At 50.2% G+C, this 14,962-nt stretch overlaps 1 protein-coding gene across 1 annotated transcript; it reads left to right on the top strand.

Moving 5' to 3' along the window:
• The first annotated feature begins 318 nt into the window (after positions 1-318).
• On the top strand, positions 319-3,725 carry FZD2 (frizzled class receptor 2). Its single transcript, XM_043904841.1, has 3 exons — positions 319-2,137; positions 2,284-2,323; positions 2,700-3,725. Exons 1-3 carry the CDS (start codon positions 444-446, stop codon positions 2,724-2,726), a joined length of 1,761 nt encoding a protein of 586 aa, XP_043760776.1. The 5' UTR covers positions 319-443; the 3' UTR covers positions 2,727-3,725.
• The last annotated feature ends 11,237 nt before the right edge of the window (positions 3,726-14,962 follow it).

Raw genomic sequence — 14,962 nt, forward strand, 5'->3', positions numbered from 1 at the left:
GGGATGGTGCTTAGAGCTCGACGGGGCGGTTTCAAGGATCCCTTTTTTGGGGGGCTGAGGAGAGGGCGGGGCCGCCGGCGGGGGCCCCCTTGAAACCGACTAATTGGGATCGGAGAGGCCGAGGTGAGGGCTGGAGGAAGGCACAAAGGAGTCGCTGGGCGGAGAAGGGAGGGGAGAGGCGAGAGGAGGAGGAAGAGGAGGAGAGAGGGCAAGCCGCGCGCAGTGTCTCCGGCGGCTCAGTCCGACCTCGGCGAGCTAGCGGGCAGGCGCGCCGCCCCCCTCCCCCGCCCGGCCTCCCCAACTCGGCAGCCGCGAGCGAAGTTTGCAAAGAGGCGCGGGAGGCGGCGGCCGCGGCAAGGAGGCGGCGGGGAAGGCGCGCGGTCTCCGGGCTGGGGGCGGGGGCGGGGGGGCGCCCGGGAGCCGAGTGGGGGGCGGCGGCCAGCATGCGGCCTCGCAGCGCCCTGCCCCGCCTGTTGCTGCCGCTGCTGCTGCTGCCCGCCGCCGGGCCGGCCCAATTCCACGGAGAGAAGGGCATATCCATCCCGGACCACGGCTTCTGCCAGCCCATCTCCATCCCGTTGTGCACGGACATCGCCTACAACCAGACCATCATGCCCAACCTTCTGGGCCATACGAACCAAGAGGACGCCGGACTGGAGGTGCACCAGTTCTACCCGTTGGTAAAAGTGCAGTGCTCGCCCGAACTGCGCTTCTTCCTGTGCTCGATGTACGCGCCCGTGTGCACCGTGCTGGAGCAGGCCATCCCGCCGTGCCGCTCCATCTGCGAGCGCGCGCGCCAGGGCTGCGAGGCGCTCATGAACAAGTTCGGTTTCCAGTGGCCGGAGCGCCTGCGCTGCGAGCACTTCCCCCGCCACGGCGCGGAGCAGATCTGCGTGGGCCAGAACCACTCGGAGGACGGCGCGCCGGCGCTTCTCACCACCGCGCCGCCGCCCGGCCTGCAGCCGGGTGCGGGAGGCACCCCGGGCGGCCCGGGTGGCGGCGGCTCGCCCCCGCGCTATGCCACGCTGGAGCACCCGTTCCACTGTCCGCGCGTCCTCAAGGTGCCGTCCTATCTCAGCTACAAGTTCCTGGGCGAGCGCGACTGCGCGGCTCCCTGCGAGCCGGCGCGGCCGGACGGCTCCATGTTCTTCTCGCAGGAGGAGACGCGCTTTGCGCGCCTCTGGATCCTCACCTGGTCTGTGCTGTGCTGCGCCTCCACCTTCTTCACCGTCACCACGTACCTGGTAGACATGCAGCGCTTCCGCTACCCCGAGCGGCCCATCATCTTTCTGTCCGGCTGCTACACCATGGTGTCGGTGGCCTACATCGCGGGCTTCGTGCTCCAGGAGCGCGTGGTGTGTAACGAGCGCTTCTCCGAGGACGGCTACCGCACGGTGGTGCAGGGCACCAAGAAGGAGGGCTGCACCATCCTCTTCATGATGCTCTACTTCTTCAGCATGGCCAGTTCCATCTGGTGGGTCATCTTGTCGCTCACCTGGTTCCTGGCGGCCGGCATGAAGTGGGGCCACGAGGCCATCGAGGCCAACTCGCAGTACTTTCACCTGGCCGCGTGGGCCGTGCCCGCCGTCAAGACCATCACGATCCTGGCTATGGGCCAGATTGACGGCGACCTGCTGAGCGGCGTGTGCTTCGTGGGCCTCAATAGCCTGGACCCGTTGCGGGGCTTCGTGCTGGCGCCGCTCTTCGTGTACCTGTTCATAGGCACGTCCTTCCTCCTGGCCGGCTTCGTGTCCCTCTTCCGCATCCGCACCATCATGAAACACGACGGTACCAAGACGGAGAAACTGGAGCGGCTGATGGTGCGCATCGGCGTCTTCTCGGTGCTCTACACGGTGCCCGCCACCATCGTCATTGCCTGCTACTTCTACGAGCAGGCCTTCCGAGAGCACTGGGAGCGCTCGTGGGTGAGCCAGCACTGCAAGAGCCTGGCCATCCCGTGCCCGGCGCACTACACGCCGCGCATGTCTCCCGACTTCACCGTCTACATGATCAAATACCTCATGACGCTCATCGTGGGCATCACGTCGGGCTTCTGGATCTGGTCCGGCAAGACGCTGCACTCGTGGAGGAAGTTCTACACCCGTCTCACCAACAGCCGGCACGGGGAGACGACCGTGTGAGCCCGGCGCTTGTGCGCCGCGTCCCCGGCCGGGCCCGCACCGCGCGCTCACCGCCCGCGGGGAGGGGGTGGGGCGGGGGCTCCTACAGACTCCTTATTTTATTTTTTTAAATAAAGAACAATCGAAACCATTTCTTTTTTAGGTCGCTTTTTAAAGAAAACTCTGCCCAACAGCCCCACCAGGTTTGTAATTAAAACTGTAAATAGTCTTTGTAAATTTAATTATATATTTTGTATTTAAAAGAAAAAAAGGGGTGGAAAGCAGCGAGGGGTGTCAGGCCTGAGGAATAGGGGGTGGGGGAGCTGAGGGGTTCTCTCCTTTCTTCAGGGCCCTTTCAAACACCATCCCAGGTTTGACAGGGCTGGGCCTGCTGGAAGAGGTGTTGGCTCTGAGGAGTTGGCACATTCAACTTCTCAAGCCAAATTTGTGAGCTTTCTCACTGACGCTGGGCCTATGGAAGCTGTTAGGTAGTTTTGAACAAGACTTGGATTCGTTTTGTTTCGTTTTGATTTCCCTTTCCCCCTTTCTCTCCTCACTTGTTCTGTCTCCTTCACTCAGTCTTTGGAAACCTCCCAACGGAGATGAAGACGTGGAGAAAAAAAAAAAAAAAATCCAACCCGAACCGACGGGTGGGGTGGTGGGGAGAGGGCGGAGATCGAGTGAGTAATGGCCTCCACACACCCCCCCCATCCCAGGCCCACCCCCCTGCTGGCAGGAAGATCTTTCTCTTCTGATTTTTCTTCTTTTCAACTCGCTGCCCTGAACTCTTGGAGTGGGCAGAAAGTGCTTTGTGATGTGTGTTGAAACAACCCCCCACCCACACCCACTACATTGAGTGCAGATTCTGACTGCCTCCACTTTTAGGGGGAGCATCATCAAGTTCGCAGATGTAGAGGTCTGGAGATATGCTTGCATCTCTGTCCTTTCCCCTGCTGTCAGCTCCACGCCTGCTCTTCCCCTCCCCACACCCCCAACTGAATATCTCCTCTGGCATCCAGGTTAGCCGTTTGTGGGGTGGTTTGTGTGTTCCCTGTGGGTTTTTGTTTTTTTTCAAAAAGCAATAAAATGGGTTGGGTTGGAGGGAGGGAACGGATGGATGGGCTGGTGGGATTTTTAGTTTTTCTTTGACAAAAGACTGGTTTCTTTTAACACTTGCCCAGAAAAGGGAGGGGAGGGGAGAAGTGGGTATCTTTGCTTTGGACACAGGCTCTGGGCAGGCTCTTTGTGACTGTGGGGATGGGGTTGAGTGTTTACATGACATTCTATATTACAAGATTGATAGAATGTTTATAACAGATGTTTTCTGTCTTCCCCCTACACCCCCCCCCAAATAAAATCAAGACTTTTCTTAAAGTATTTTTCATGCTGGTATGAGAATTGCAGTTTCCAATACACATCATTTCCCTCAACCAAATATTTGAAGTATTTTAGAATTTCAATTCCAGATTTTGATTTGAAGACCAAGGGGTAGGGTGAAACAAGTTTGCCCCCATAACTCAACTTTTCACCATCTCCTGTGTCTTGATAATAGTGCAAATTAAAAGCTAATAATCATCATAATAAAGTGCATTTAATTATCTTCTAGAGATCTAGACCTTTAATTGTATTTAACAGGGTTGTAACATTTTATTAGTTTAACCAAACCACACCTCCTCCTTCCATCTCCCCCTGACCTGGTTGGTTGGGGCTAGGATGGAGAAGAGGTTCCCAGTCCCCATCTTGCTTTTTTAGCTAAACGGTGGTAGGGAAAATGGTGCCTTAACACCCTTTGTTGGCAGTCTTTGGGACAAGGGAGAAAGTAAGTTAGAACCCCTAGTTCGAAGTGTTGGCGTGTGTTAGTTTATGTTGGGGGAGGGGATCTGGAAATGTTTGGTGGTAATTGAACACGTATGTGGGGCTTTGTTTGGAATTGAATGAAGCCTGGGGATTTCAGCAAACCCCCCTTCCCAAAATATATAACCCTCCCCTAGATGATTTGTAGCAGTGGCCCATGTTATAAGTTAAAACTAGCCGTTTCTCAAATGATGATATGTGTGAAGTCCCAATGGGGAGTTACCTTCCACTATCAAAGAAGCAGGCCAGGGAGGTGGCACCACCCTGTAGCTCCATTTGTTGCAAGATTCTAAAGGAACCCCACAAAGGCTGCAGGAAAGAGTTAAATTACAAACAAATTGTGAGCGCCTCTCCCGGAAAGAATGGCCAAAGCTTGCGAAAGGGGGGATGGGGGGAGGGTGGTTTCCAGTGGCTGAGCTGGAGCCCAGTGGGAAGAGGAGTGCTGGTCTTTGCTGAAGATTTGGGAAGAGCCTCCTCTGCCTCTCAGACCCCAGCCCCCTGTAACCGGGGTACACTTGTCAGTGGGCCCTCACGCTGAGGGGCAGGCGGGGATGGTAGACTAGCAACAATTACCTTTTTCTTTCCCGAGCCTGGTGGGAGGGAGGGAATTTTGGTAAAGATCCTTCTCAACCCTCCTCCCTCAAAGTCTGCCAATGGAGGGGAAAGAACCTGAGAAAACTGGAAAAATAGGTTTTACAGCTAGGGAGAGGATAGATAATAAGATAATTGCCTCGCTAGGAAAGGATACCTCTCTTAGATGCCCTCCCCTTCTCCAGAGGGGTAGCTGAAGACAGAATTACCTTAGGGAAAGTGGGGAACTTTCTCTCTGGCTGCTCTCCTTGGCCTAATGAAACAACTCTTACAGTGAGGGTGTAGAGCAGGGGTCCCCAGCCTCCGGGATCTAATGCCTGATGGTTTGAGGTGGAGCTGCTGGAATAATAATAGAAATAAAGTGCATCATAAATGTCTTGTGCTCCAATCATCCCCAAACCATCCCCCACCCTGCCCTGGTCCATGGAAAACTTGTCTTCCATGAAAACTCTTCCCTGGTGCCACAAAGCTTGGGGACTGCTGGTGCATAGGATTTAGGGGACAAAGTGCTGTGGAGCAGAGACCCATAAGTAAACCACTTGAGCTCACTGCCACCGCTGGAGAGGAATCTGTCTCCACTCCCTAGCTGAGAAAACCTAGTTAAACTCATGAGCACCGAGGTCTGCTTTCGCAGACTTCTGGGTCGCCCTTTGGTGGGACACTGTTTACCCCTTGTGAGTGTGCTGGTCCCTCCCTCTGGAAGAGGGTGGCTTTGTCTAGTGGAAGATCAAGGGCCAAGTAAGAAAGCCCTTCACCTGAGGCCCCCAGGCCTGGGCAGGTGTCAGACCACAGCGGCTTTCTACCTGCCCTCCTTCCCGCACCCCCTCCCACAAAGCAGCAGCAGTGCTTGGTCCTCCAGGCTCCCCTGCTTCACTGATGAGACTCCCCCCACCGCAGACTCCCCTCCTGAAGACACTTCCTTTCCCTACAAATTCTTTGTCCTTTAAAGTACCCCAGAAAAGAACACTTAAGGTTTTCCAAGACAAAATTCTTCTGAACATCCCCAAAGAGTGAGGATCAGTGGAATCTGTAATTTAGATCATTCCAAAAAGCTCTCCAAGAGGGTGTTGGGATCCTAGACCTGGGCTGGATTCTGGAGTTGGGGAGATGCTGTCCCAGGGTGCTTCGGGGAACATGTCTGGGAGAGCGGAGCCCAAGTTCCTACCATTTCCAAGGCATTGTCTCTTTGGTAATCTCACTACTCACCAGGTCCCTTCCTTCTCCAGACATAGTCTCCTCACCTTGAAATGAACCTTAAACTTCTGGGGCCACTGACTCCTCTGAGAAACTGCAATATCTTTGGACATTCTCCTGAGAAAAAATGGCCAGACTTTGGCGAAAACAATTTTGCTTGTAACTATAGAGGGTGTATGGTCTATCTGTGCACGTCTCCTCCCCCATCTTGCCCCCAAGCTGATTTTTCAATCCCTGGTTTAGACATTATCCAGTCTTTATCACTGGGGCAGCCTTCACCTTCTCAGACCCCAGTGTTCCCCCTTTCCATCTGTAATTCCCTCTGCTATGGAAAAGGGGGGCTCTGGAGGGCAAACCATCAGACCAACAAAACAAGGAACACCCCCAAAACAGATTATTCTCTAGATCCTGTCTCTCCTGCAGGTATCAGGATGAAGCACAGTGTAATAAACGTAAGATTTTTATAGTTGAGGGAGAGAAGGAGAAAGAGACGTGTGTGGGGAGTTACAGGCGTTGGTACAACACAGTGCCAGCTGTGAGCCCTCGTGGATTTCTCCTAACCTCTGAGACTCAGTCCTCATCTGTTAAAAAGGTGAAGGTACCTGTCTGGCAAGGTCGTGGTGAAGATTGGGTCAGATGATGCATGTAAAGAGCGAACATATTGTAGAAGCTTGATAAATTGTAGCAATCTTCTATACTTAAGATAAATTCCTAAAAATGGAATCACTGGATCAAAGGAAGTGCATCTCTTGAGGGCTTTTGGACTTACGGTTACAGGTAGTTTTAACAAAATAGAATGATTTCCTGTGCTCCCACTTGCTCTACCTGACTTGGGGTGCATGCTCACAATCTAGAGGAGCCCCAGGGTGGTGGTGGGCAGTGGTTTTCTCCCTCTCTCTTCTCTGATTAGGACAGAAATGTCTTACCCGCCTGAATGAGCAGGGCACACACGCGCGCCGGCTCTCTCGCTGGCTGGCTTTGAAGCTGGCTAATTAGGGTTAGGGCTGTCACAGCTGGCTTCCCCGGCGCCTCCCCTTCCCTCTGCTCAGCCCTGTCCCCAGCCTCACAGCCTGAGAGCCCCTCCCCAGCTGCCTGGCCTTCCACTGTAGGCTTGCGGCTGGTCCAGGCTACCTGGGAAGGCCCTGGGATTCGGGGCCGGGAAGGACCAAAGTGACCGCGACTAAGAAAGGACAAGATAGGAGCTGGGACATGGAACAAGATCACAGGCCACTGAGTGGGTTTACAGAGGACTGCCTATGGCCTGGGACCATCCTATTCTTTAGCCTGGAGAGGAGCCGGCCTGGGTTGGGGGCTGAGCCCTGGGCCCTTTGTTTGAACGCCAAGTTTTCTGAAGGCTCCAGCCTCCCAACCTGGCCCTTATAATTAGCCCCAATCAGAGTGTTTATGTCGGTGCCTCGTGCGGAACTCAGAGCCCCGTGATTTCATTCCAGACCTTGCGGGGAGAGAGGAAGGGAGGGGAGGGAATGGGGTTTGTGTGGGGGTGAGCCAAAAGGAGGATAGGGGTAGGAAGTAATGAGAAGGAGACTTGGGGTGAGGGACAGAGGAGGAGGTCCTGGAGAGGGGAGGACCTCTACCCTCCATCTGACCATTGCAGGGGTCAGGACCCCTCCCAGGGTAACTGGCGCCCTAGCATCCTGACCCTGGGCCAGGCCCGCACGCCTCTGGGCAGGCTCTGTGGGTGGGTGGGCTTGTGCCAATCGGAAATGGCTTGGATATAATTAACCCGGCTAATCACCAACCTCAGCCTGGTGGGAGGGGAGGGTACAGCCTGGAGTCTTGGCTCCCCCAGGGAGCTCCGGTCTCCCTGCTCTCCTTCCTCTGACTGTGGCTTGGAGTATGCCAGGCCATGCGGTTGCTGGGGATGGTGGAGTCAGAGGGTGGGCCGCAAAAGGATGTAGGAAGGAAGGGTGCTTAATTCTCATCTCTGGCCTTACCTGGCATGTGACTGACAGGAGGGAGCGTACCTGAGGTAGCCACAGCAGTGGTGGTTGGGGAGTGGGGGTGACGGCAGGAATCCTGAACAGGAGGGAGAGAAGATGTCTGGCCACTGCTCCAGGTGGCCCTGGATGTGTCCCAGAATCAGTTAGCTTCTCCCTCCAGGTCTGGGCCTCCCAGGGAACTCTGGTGTGAGATGTGGCTTGTAGGGAATTAAGTGTCCTGGGCTTCGTGTCCTGTGGGGTAGAGAGCAGGCAGAGTTGGGATCTGCGCTTCCTTTTTTTTTTAACATTTAAAAAATAATTTTTAAAATTTATTTTTGGTTGTGCTTGGTCTTTGTTGCTGCATGGATTTTTCTTTAGTTACAGTGAGTGGGGGCGCCACTCTAGTTGCAGTGAGCTGGGCTTCTCATTGCAACGGCTTCTTTAGTGGCAGAGCATAGACTCTAGCCATACGGGCTTCAGTAGTTGCTGAATGTGGGCTCGGAAGTAGCAGTCCCTGGGCTCTAGAGCACAGGCACAACAGTTGTGGTGCACAGACTTAGTTGCTCCAAGGCATGTGGAATCTTCCAGGATTGGGGATCGAACTTGTGTCTACTGCCTTAGCAGGTGGATTCTTTGCCACTGAGCCACCAGCAAAGCCCTTTCTAAAACATTTTATTTATTTATTTATTTATTTGGCTGCGCCAGGTCTTAGTTGCAACATTCAGGATCTTTAGTTGTGGCATGTGGATCCCTGACCAAGGATTGAACCCCAGCCCTCTGCATTGGGAGTACAGAGTCTTAACCAATGGACCACCAGGGAAGTCCTGGGATCTGAGCTTCTAACTCCCTTGCTTACAATTCTGTTAGGCCTCCAAGGAATGTCCCAGCTCCAAGATGGGGGTCTGACTCCTATATCTCCAATCTTATGTCCACTCATTCTTCCCTACACTCTCATATTGCCAGCCTCCAGAACCTTCATGTCCTCAGACCAACCATGCTCTGTGACTGCACATGCCATTTCTGTGGCACAAGTGCTCTTTCCTTCCCCTACCCTGGATATCATTAACTCCTAGAGCCTCAGAACTTACCTGAGGCCAGGGGCCCCCCTGCCAAGAGCCAGATTCCAGGCCAGTCCTGTCCCCACACTGTGCTCTCATCTGTCACAGCATAACACGTTACTGTTACTTGTCTCCTTTCTTGACTGTGACCTCCTTGAGAGAGAGTCTGTGTTTGGTCTTTTATCTCTGTATCCCTGAGCCTAGGAATATGCCTGGCACATGGTAAGTGCCCAAGATCACAGGTTCTGGAGCCAGACTACGTGGGCTTGAATCCTGCCTCAGCCCCTTGCTAGCTGTTGACCTTAGGCAAGTTAATAAACCTCTCTGTGTATTATCTGTAAATGAGGAGAGTGGTTATATTTACCATGCAAGCCTGGTTGGAGAATTAAACAAACTAATTCAAGTAAAAGGCTTAAAATAGTGCTTGGCACATAAAAAGTGAAAGTGAAGTCGCTCAGTAGTGTCCGACTCTTTGCGACCCTGTGGACTATAGCCCACCAGGCTCCCCCGTCCATGGAGTTCTCCAGGCAAGAATACTGGAGTGGGTTGCCATTTCCTTCTCCAGGGGATCTTCCTGACCCAGGGATTGAACCCAGGTCTCCTACATTGCAGACAGACGCTTTAACCTCTGAGCCACCAGGGAAGCTTGGCACATAGTAAGTGCTTAATCAATGCTAGTTAAGCTTCTTCATTCCTGTGTTGACTCAGTAGATGTGTATTTAGTGCTTACCAGGAGTCAGGGACTTGCTAAGTTCTAGAAATGCACACATGCGGTCCTTGCCTATATGTAGCCTACCACCCAGTTTCTTGAATCAAAGAATGGATAAGTATTAGGTGTGGTACTTGTGAGTTTGGTTGTTACATGTCTTGTTAAACAAGCTCACTATATAATTGTTTGAAAATGTGTGCAGGCTCAAATATGGGATCATGATGAATCTACTTGGTTTGTGTAAAACAAGCAATGCAGTTGGGGACAATCCCCTAATAACCTGACATATGTCATCTGGTGTTAGGAGCACATAGGAAAGCTTGCCCAGGACAGAGGGTCCAGAAGCCTTCTGCTCAATCTTCAGTGCTAATGAGAATGTTTAAAAAATATGTTTTCTCCAAGAAGAATAATTACTTATAGAGATATTCAGTGAACACATCAAAAGTTTCATTTAACTCCTTAGTTAGTGAAGGTAAGACATTCGAACTAGAATCCAAAGAACAGAACAAATATAGGCCATCAAGAACTAAATTCACGTAATGCAAAACAGCAGCTTCCAATGGGCAACAGTAAGTTGTATCGCAGACACAGTTTGCGTGGACAAAAATCATTTCCCTTACTACCAGTCATCTTGAGTTGTAAAATAACTGAATGATAATAAAACTCAGAGATAATCTGCAAGGACATACAGCAATATTTTTGACCACTTCAAAGGCTTTGTTTGCTTTGATAAGAAGTTCTGAACTCAGATACCTCAAGATAACCAGTGCCACCATCCCTTCCAGCCAATGAGCTACAGTGCCAATAGGGAGCCCAGTTCCATCCAAAGACAGCTGGAAATCTCCCTGCCTTCCCCAGGCTGGCACAGCCCTTGTCCACCTTTTCTTCTCCACCTTTATGTCTTTGGCTCTTTTCTCTCCCTTGACTTCCTCTTTCCCACCCCCACCACTCACAGCCCCTCTAATTGTGCAGCCACTCCATTCATTCTTCTATGTAGTAGTCATCATTTATTGAATACTTTCTATATGTGCTAAGCTCAATACATTCATAATAGCATTTAAGGTTCAAAAGAACTATGAAATCAGTGCTATCTTTACCTCAAATTATAGACAGCGTACTAAAGTACCTGAGATTCATGGAATCAGCTATTCTGAAACCATCGAGCTAGTCAGAGCAGAGCAAAGGCAATCAGACTCTTAACCACAATACCAGAAATAGCAAATAGAGTTACTTATCTAGTTGGTAGTGGCTACCAATTAACCACTCCAGGTAGTGGCTACCTGGAGTACTGTGTTGAGATGGATTCTGAGGCATCCTCTTGGTTCAGTGGGTGGTAGTGCTGGGATCTACTAGTGATGTCTGTGATGGTCTCAGAATCAGGGAATATAAAGGTTAGCAAGCATGCCAGATGCTTGTCAGGCTGGTTTTTTACTATCCTGCCTCTTACATCATCTCCTGAATATATATATATATATATATATATATATATATATATATATATTTTTTTTTTTTTACATTACTGATGACAGCCTCTTCCTTTAAGGCCTAAGCCCTGAGCCCTCCCTCAGTGTCTGGATTTCAGTGCCACTTCTCAAGGTCTTGGCTACTCAAAGTGTGACTCCATCTGCTTTCTTCCCTGCCCTCCCTAGCCTCCCCCAATGCTGAGCAGTGCCATCACCTAGGAGCTTGTTAGAAAAGAGGAATCTTGGGTCTGACCTCATATTTACTGAATTAGAAGCTGCATTTTAACAAGATTCCCAGGAGATTTGTTTGCACATTCGAGTGTGAGGAGCATTGCTCCAAGAGACCTCTTTACTCAAAGTCTTTGTTTTGATAAGAAGTTCTTTACCTGCCCCCCACCTTAGTAGCTAGAATCAGCTTCTAGAAAAGTGTTGGCTCAGGTACAGTTCTACTTATTCCCCATGAACCCTAATACTTAACCCAACAAAACCAGGTGTGTTTACGGACAATTTCTTTATTTTTTAAAAATAATATACTTTAGCAAATCAATGCTTACTTTATTATTTATTTATTGGCTGCAAGGCAGGTGGGATCTTAGTTCCCTGACCAGGAATTGAACCTGTACCTCCTGCAGTGGACGCATGGAGTCTCAACCACTGGACCACCAGGGAAGTCCCTGGATTATTTCAACTGAGGCATAAAGACTTTAGAGCTATGGCAGTGGCTCAGTGGTAAAGAATCTGCCTGCCAATGCAGGAGATGTGGGAGATGCAGGTTCAATTCCTGGATCGGGAATATTCCCTGCAGTAGGAAATGGCTACCCACTCCAGTATTCTTGTCAGGAAAATCCCATGGACAGAAAGCCTAGTGGGCTACAGTCCATAGGGTTGCAAAGAGTTGGACACAACAGAGCGATTGAACACACACACACACACACACAGAGACTTTAAGACATCTTCCCTTATTTTGGAAAAACCTTGCAAGCTTCTCTGCTTCTTCCCACTGGGAATGTGGGTGCTTCTGGGTCTGCAGTTCAGCACCATGTCCTTTTCTGTTCTCTGAGATTCTGCAGAGTCTGCCTGGGGCCTCAGGAATCCAGCCTGAACTTTCCCCTCAAAGCTTTGAGACCTTTACCCCTTTTCACAGGGACCCGAGGAGTTGGGCTGGAGTTGGATGGACCGCACAGAGACATGCCGAAGTGGTTGCTGAATCTGAGAGCGATAGCTGCTCGTTCAATCATTGGTTCAATCAGTGTTGTTATGAACTGTTCTGTGCCAGGCACTGGGGACACAGCAGTGAATAGAGCATTGGTCTCAGCTCTTGAGGAAAGTGGACATGTAAGCAGATAATTGCAGTGGCATGTGATACAAAAAGCAGACCCTGGCATCGTCAGGAAAAAGACAAGGGTATTCTGTGCGGAGGGAACAACATGGGCAAAGCCATGGAAGAACATGGCCTGATCAGGGAACAGGGAGGAGAGAGAGCCTGGGACATAGGCTGAATGTGGAGGAGAGTGGCAGGGCCCATCTAAGTGAGGATTTGGGTTGATCCCCAGCAAAATGTAAATCTCACGGTGGCTTGGCCCTGTAGCACATGTCTGAGCCATTTCTGCTTGCTCTCAATACCAGATCTCATTTCTTTACCACAGAAGTCAGTTAGAATCAGGAGACATTTACACACACACACACACACACACAACATTTTTTAAATTTTTATTTCTTTATTTGGCTGTGCCAGGTCTCTTAGTTGCAGCCCATGGGTCTTTGATCCAGTCAGTGGAATCAGGTTTCCTGATCCGGGATTGAACCTGTGCCCCCTGCATTGGCAGTGTGGAGTCTTAGCCACTGGACCATCAGGGAAGTCCCTAACAGAGCATGTTAGGACCAGATGGTAGTGGATTTAGGACCTATGTCCTCTCTCCCATTAATGACTGGTTCCATCCCTACCAGTATCCCCTTACCACAAAAGTAGGATCAAGAATGGGATTCCTTGGTGGCTCAGCTGGTAAAGTATCCGCCTGCAGTGCGGGGAACCTGGGTTTGACCCCTGGGTTGGGAAGATCCCCTGGAGAAGGGAAAGGCTACCCATTCCAGCATTCTGGCCTGGAGAATTCCATGGACTGTATAGTCCATGGGGTCACAAAGAGTCATACACGACTGAGTGCCTTTTACTATCAGGAGCAAAAATGGTCAGTGAATTAGGGAAAGAACTTTAAGGCAGGATGTTGGGTCTCATCAGGCTTCCCTCGTGGCTCAGACGGTAAAGTGTCTGCCTGCAATGAGGGAGACCCAAGTTCAATCCCTGGATCAGAAAGATCCCCTGGAGAAGGAAATGGCAACCCACTCCAGTACTCTTGCCTGGAAAATTCCATGGACAGAGGAGCCTGGTGGGCTACAGCCCATGGGGTTGCAAAGAGTCGGACACGACTGAGCAACTTCACTTTCTTTCACTTTTGGGTCTCATCTAGAGATGGGGGTAGGCTTGGCTACATGTATGGGCCAGATCTGACTGTGTGACTGTGCCTCTGTCTGTGTGTGTTTGCATGTTTATATGTCAGTGTACACATGCACACCTCTGGGGTTAGGCAGGAATTCATTCAAAATCTCAGGAGATATCATTCCAAGTCCTTGTCAGAGAAAGAGAAATAGTTCCATTGACGCCCCCCTGGTATTTACAGGGGAAATTTCTTTGAGGCTTGAAAAATGAAGTGGCTTTAATACATAATTTCAAATTATTTGACACTCCTCCTAATGAGAGGTGAGGTCTATGTCTCCTCACTTTGCATCTGGGCTACTTGGACCAATTGAGTATGATGGAAGTGATGCTCTGTGACATCCCAATTTGGGTCAGGAGAGCTCAAGTAGTTTCAACCATGTTTCGTTGGAACCCCTTGAGAGGCCTGAGCTACCATAAGAAATCAGACTGGCCTGAGGCCACCATGCTAGTGAGGCCACATGTAGGCGTTCTGCTTAATAGTTCTAACTGAGGGACTTTCCTGATAGTACAGTGGATTAGAATCTTCCTGCCAATGCAGAGGACAAGGGTTCAATCCTTGGTCTGGGAAGATTCCACATGCCTCAGAGCAACTAAGCGTGTGCACCACAACTATTGAGCCTGTGCTCTAGAGCCTGGAAGCCACAACTACTGAAGCCCACACACCCTAGATCCCATGCTATGCAACAAGAGAAGCCACCGCAATGAGAAGCCAGTGCAGTGCGAAGCCTGTGCACCACAAGGAAGAGTAGCCCCCACTCGCCACTACTAGAGAAAGCCTGCACGCAGCTATGAAGATCTAGCACAACCAGAAATAAATAAGTAAATAAATTATTTAAAAAACCATTCTAGCTGAGCCCAGACATGTGGATGAAACCATCTTGAATCCTCCAGACCAGCCTATCTTCTAGCTGAATATCAAGTATCCTCAATGATGCCTTGTGGAACAGAAGAATCATTCAGCCAAGCCCTGCCCAAATTCCTAAACCACTAAGTGGTGAGATATAATAAAATGATTGTGGTTTTAAGCTACTAAGTTTTGGGGTACTTTGTTATAGAGCAATAGATAACTCAAACAAGTTGAAATAATAATTAAGTTTATTAAATACTTACTATGTGTCTGGCACTGTTCTAAGTATTTGATGTACTCATTGATTCCTAAAAAGAGGATTCCTAACTCAAGGGAATAGTTCGTAAGTGGGATCACTTAGAATTGAACCCAGGTTAAAAAAAAACAAAAAACAACCAAGATAATTAGCAAGGTAATGCTCAAAATCTTTCAAGCTAGACTTCAGCAGTATGGGAACCAAGAACTTCCAGATGTACAAGCTGGATTTAGAAAAGGCAGAGGAACCAGAGATGTAATTTCCAACATCCATTGGATCATAGGAAAAATGAGGGAATTCCAGAAAAACATCTACTTCTGCTTCTTTGACTGCCAAAGCCTTTGACTGTGGATCACAACAACTGTTGAAAATTCTTAAAGTGTTGGGGATACTAGACTACCTTACCTATCTCCTGAGAAACCTGTATGCAGGTCAA

This window comes from Cervus elaphus, chromosome 5 (assembly GCF_910594005.1).
Source record: "Cervus elaphus chromosome 5, mCerEla1.1, whole genome shotgun sequence".
Classification (NCBI taxonomy): Eukaryota; Metazoa; Chordata; class Mammalia; order Artiodactyla; family Cervidae; genus Cervus; species Cervus elaphus.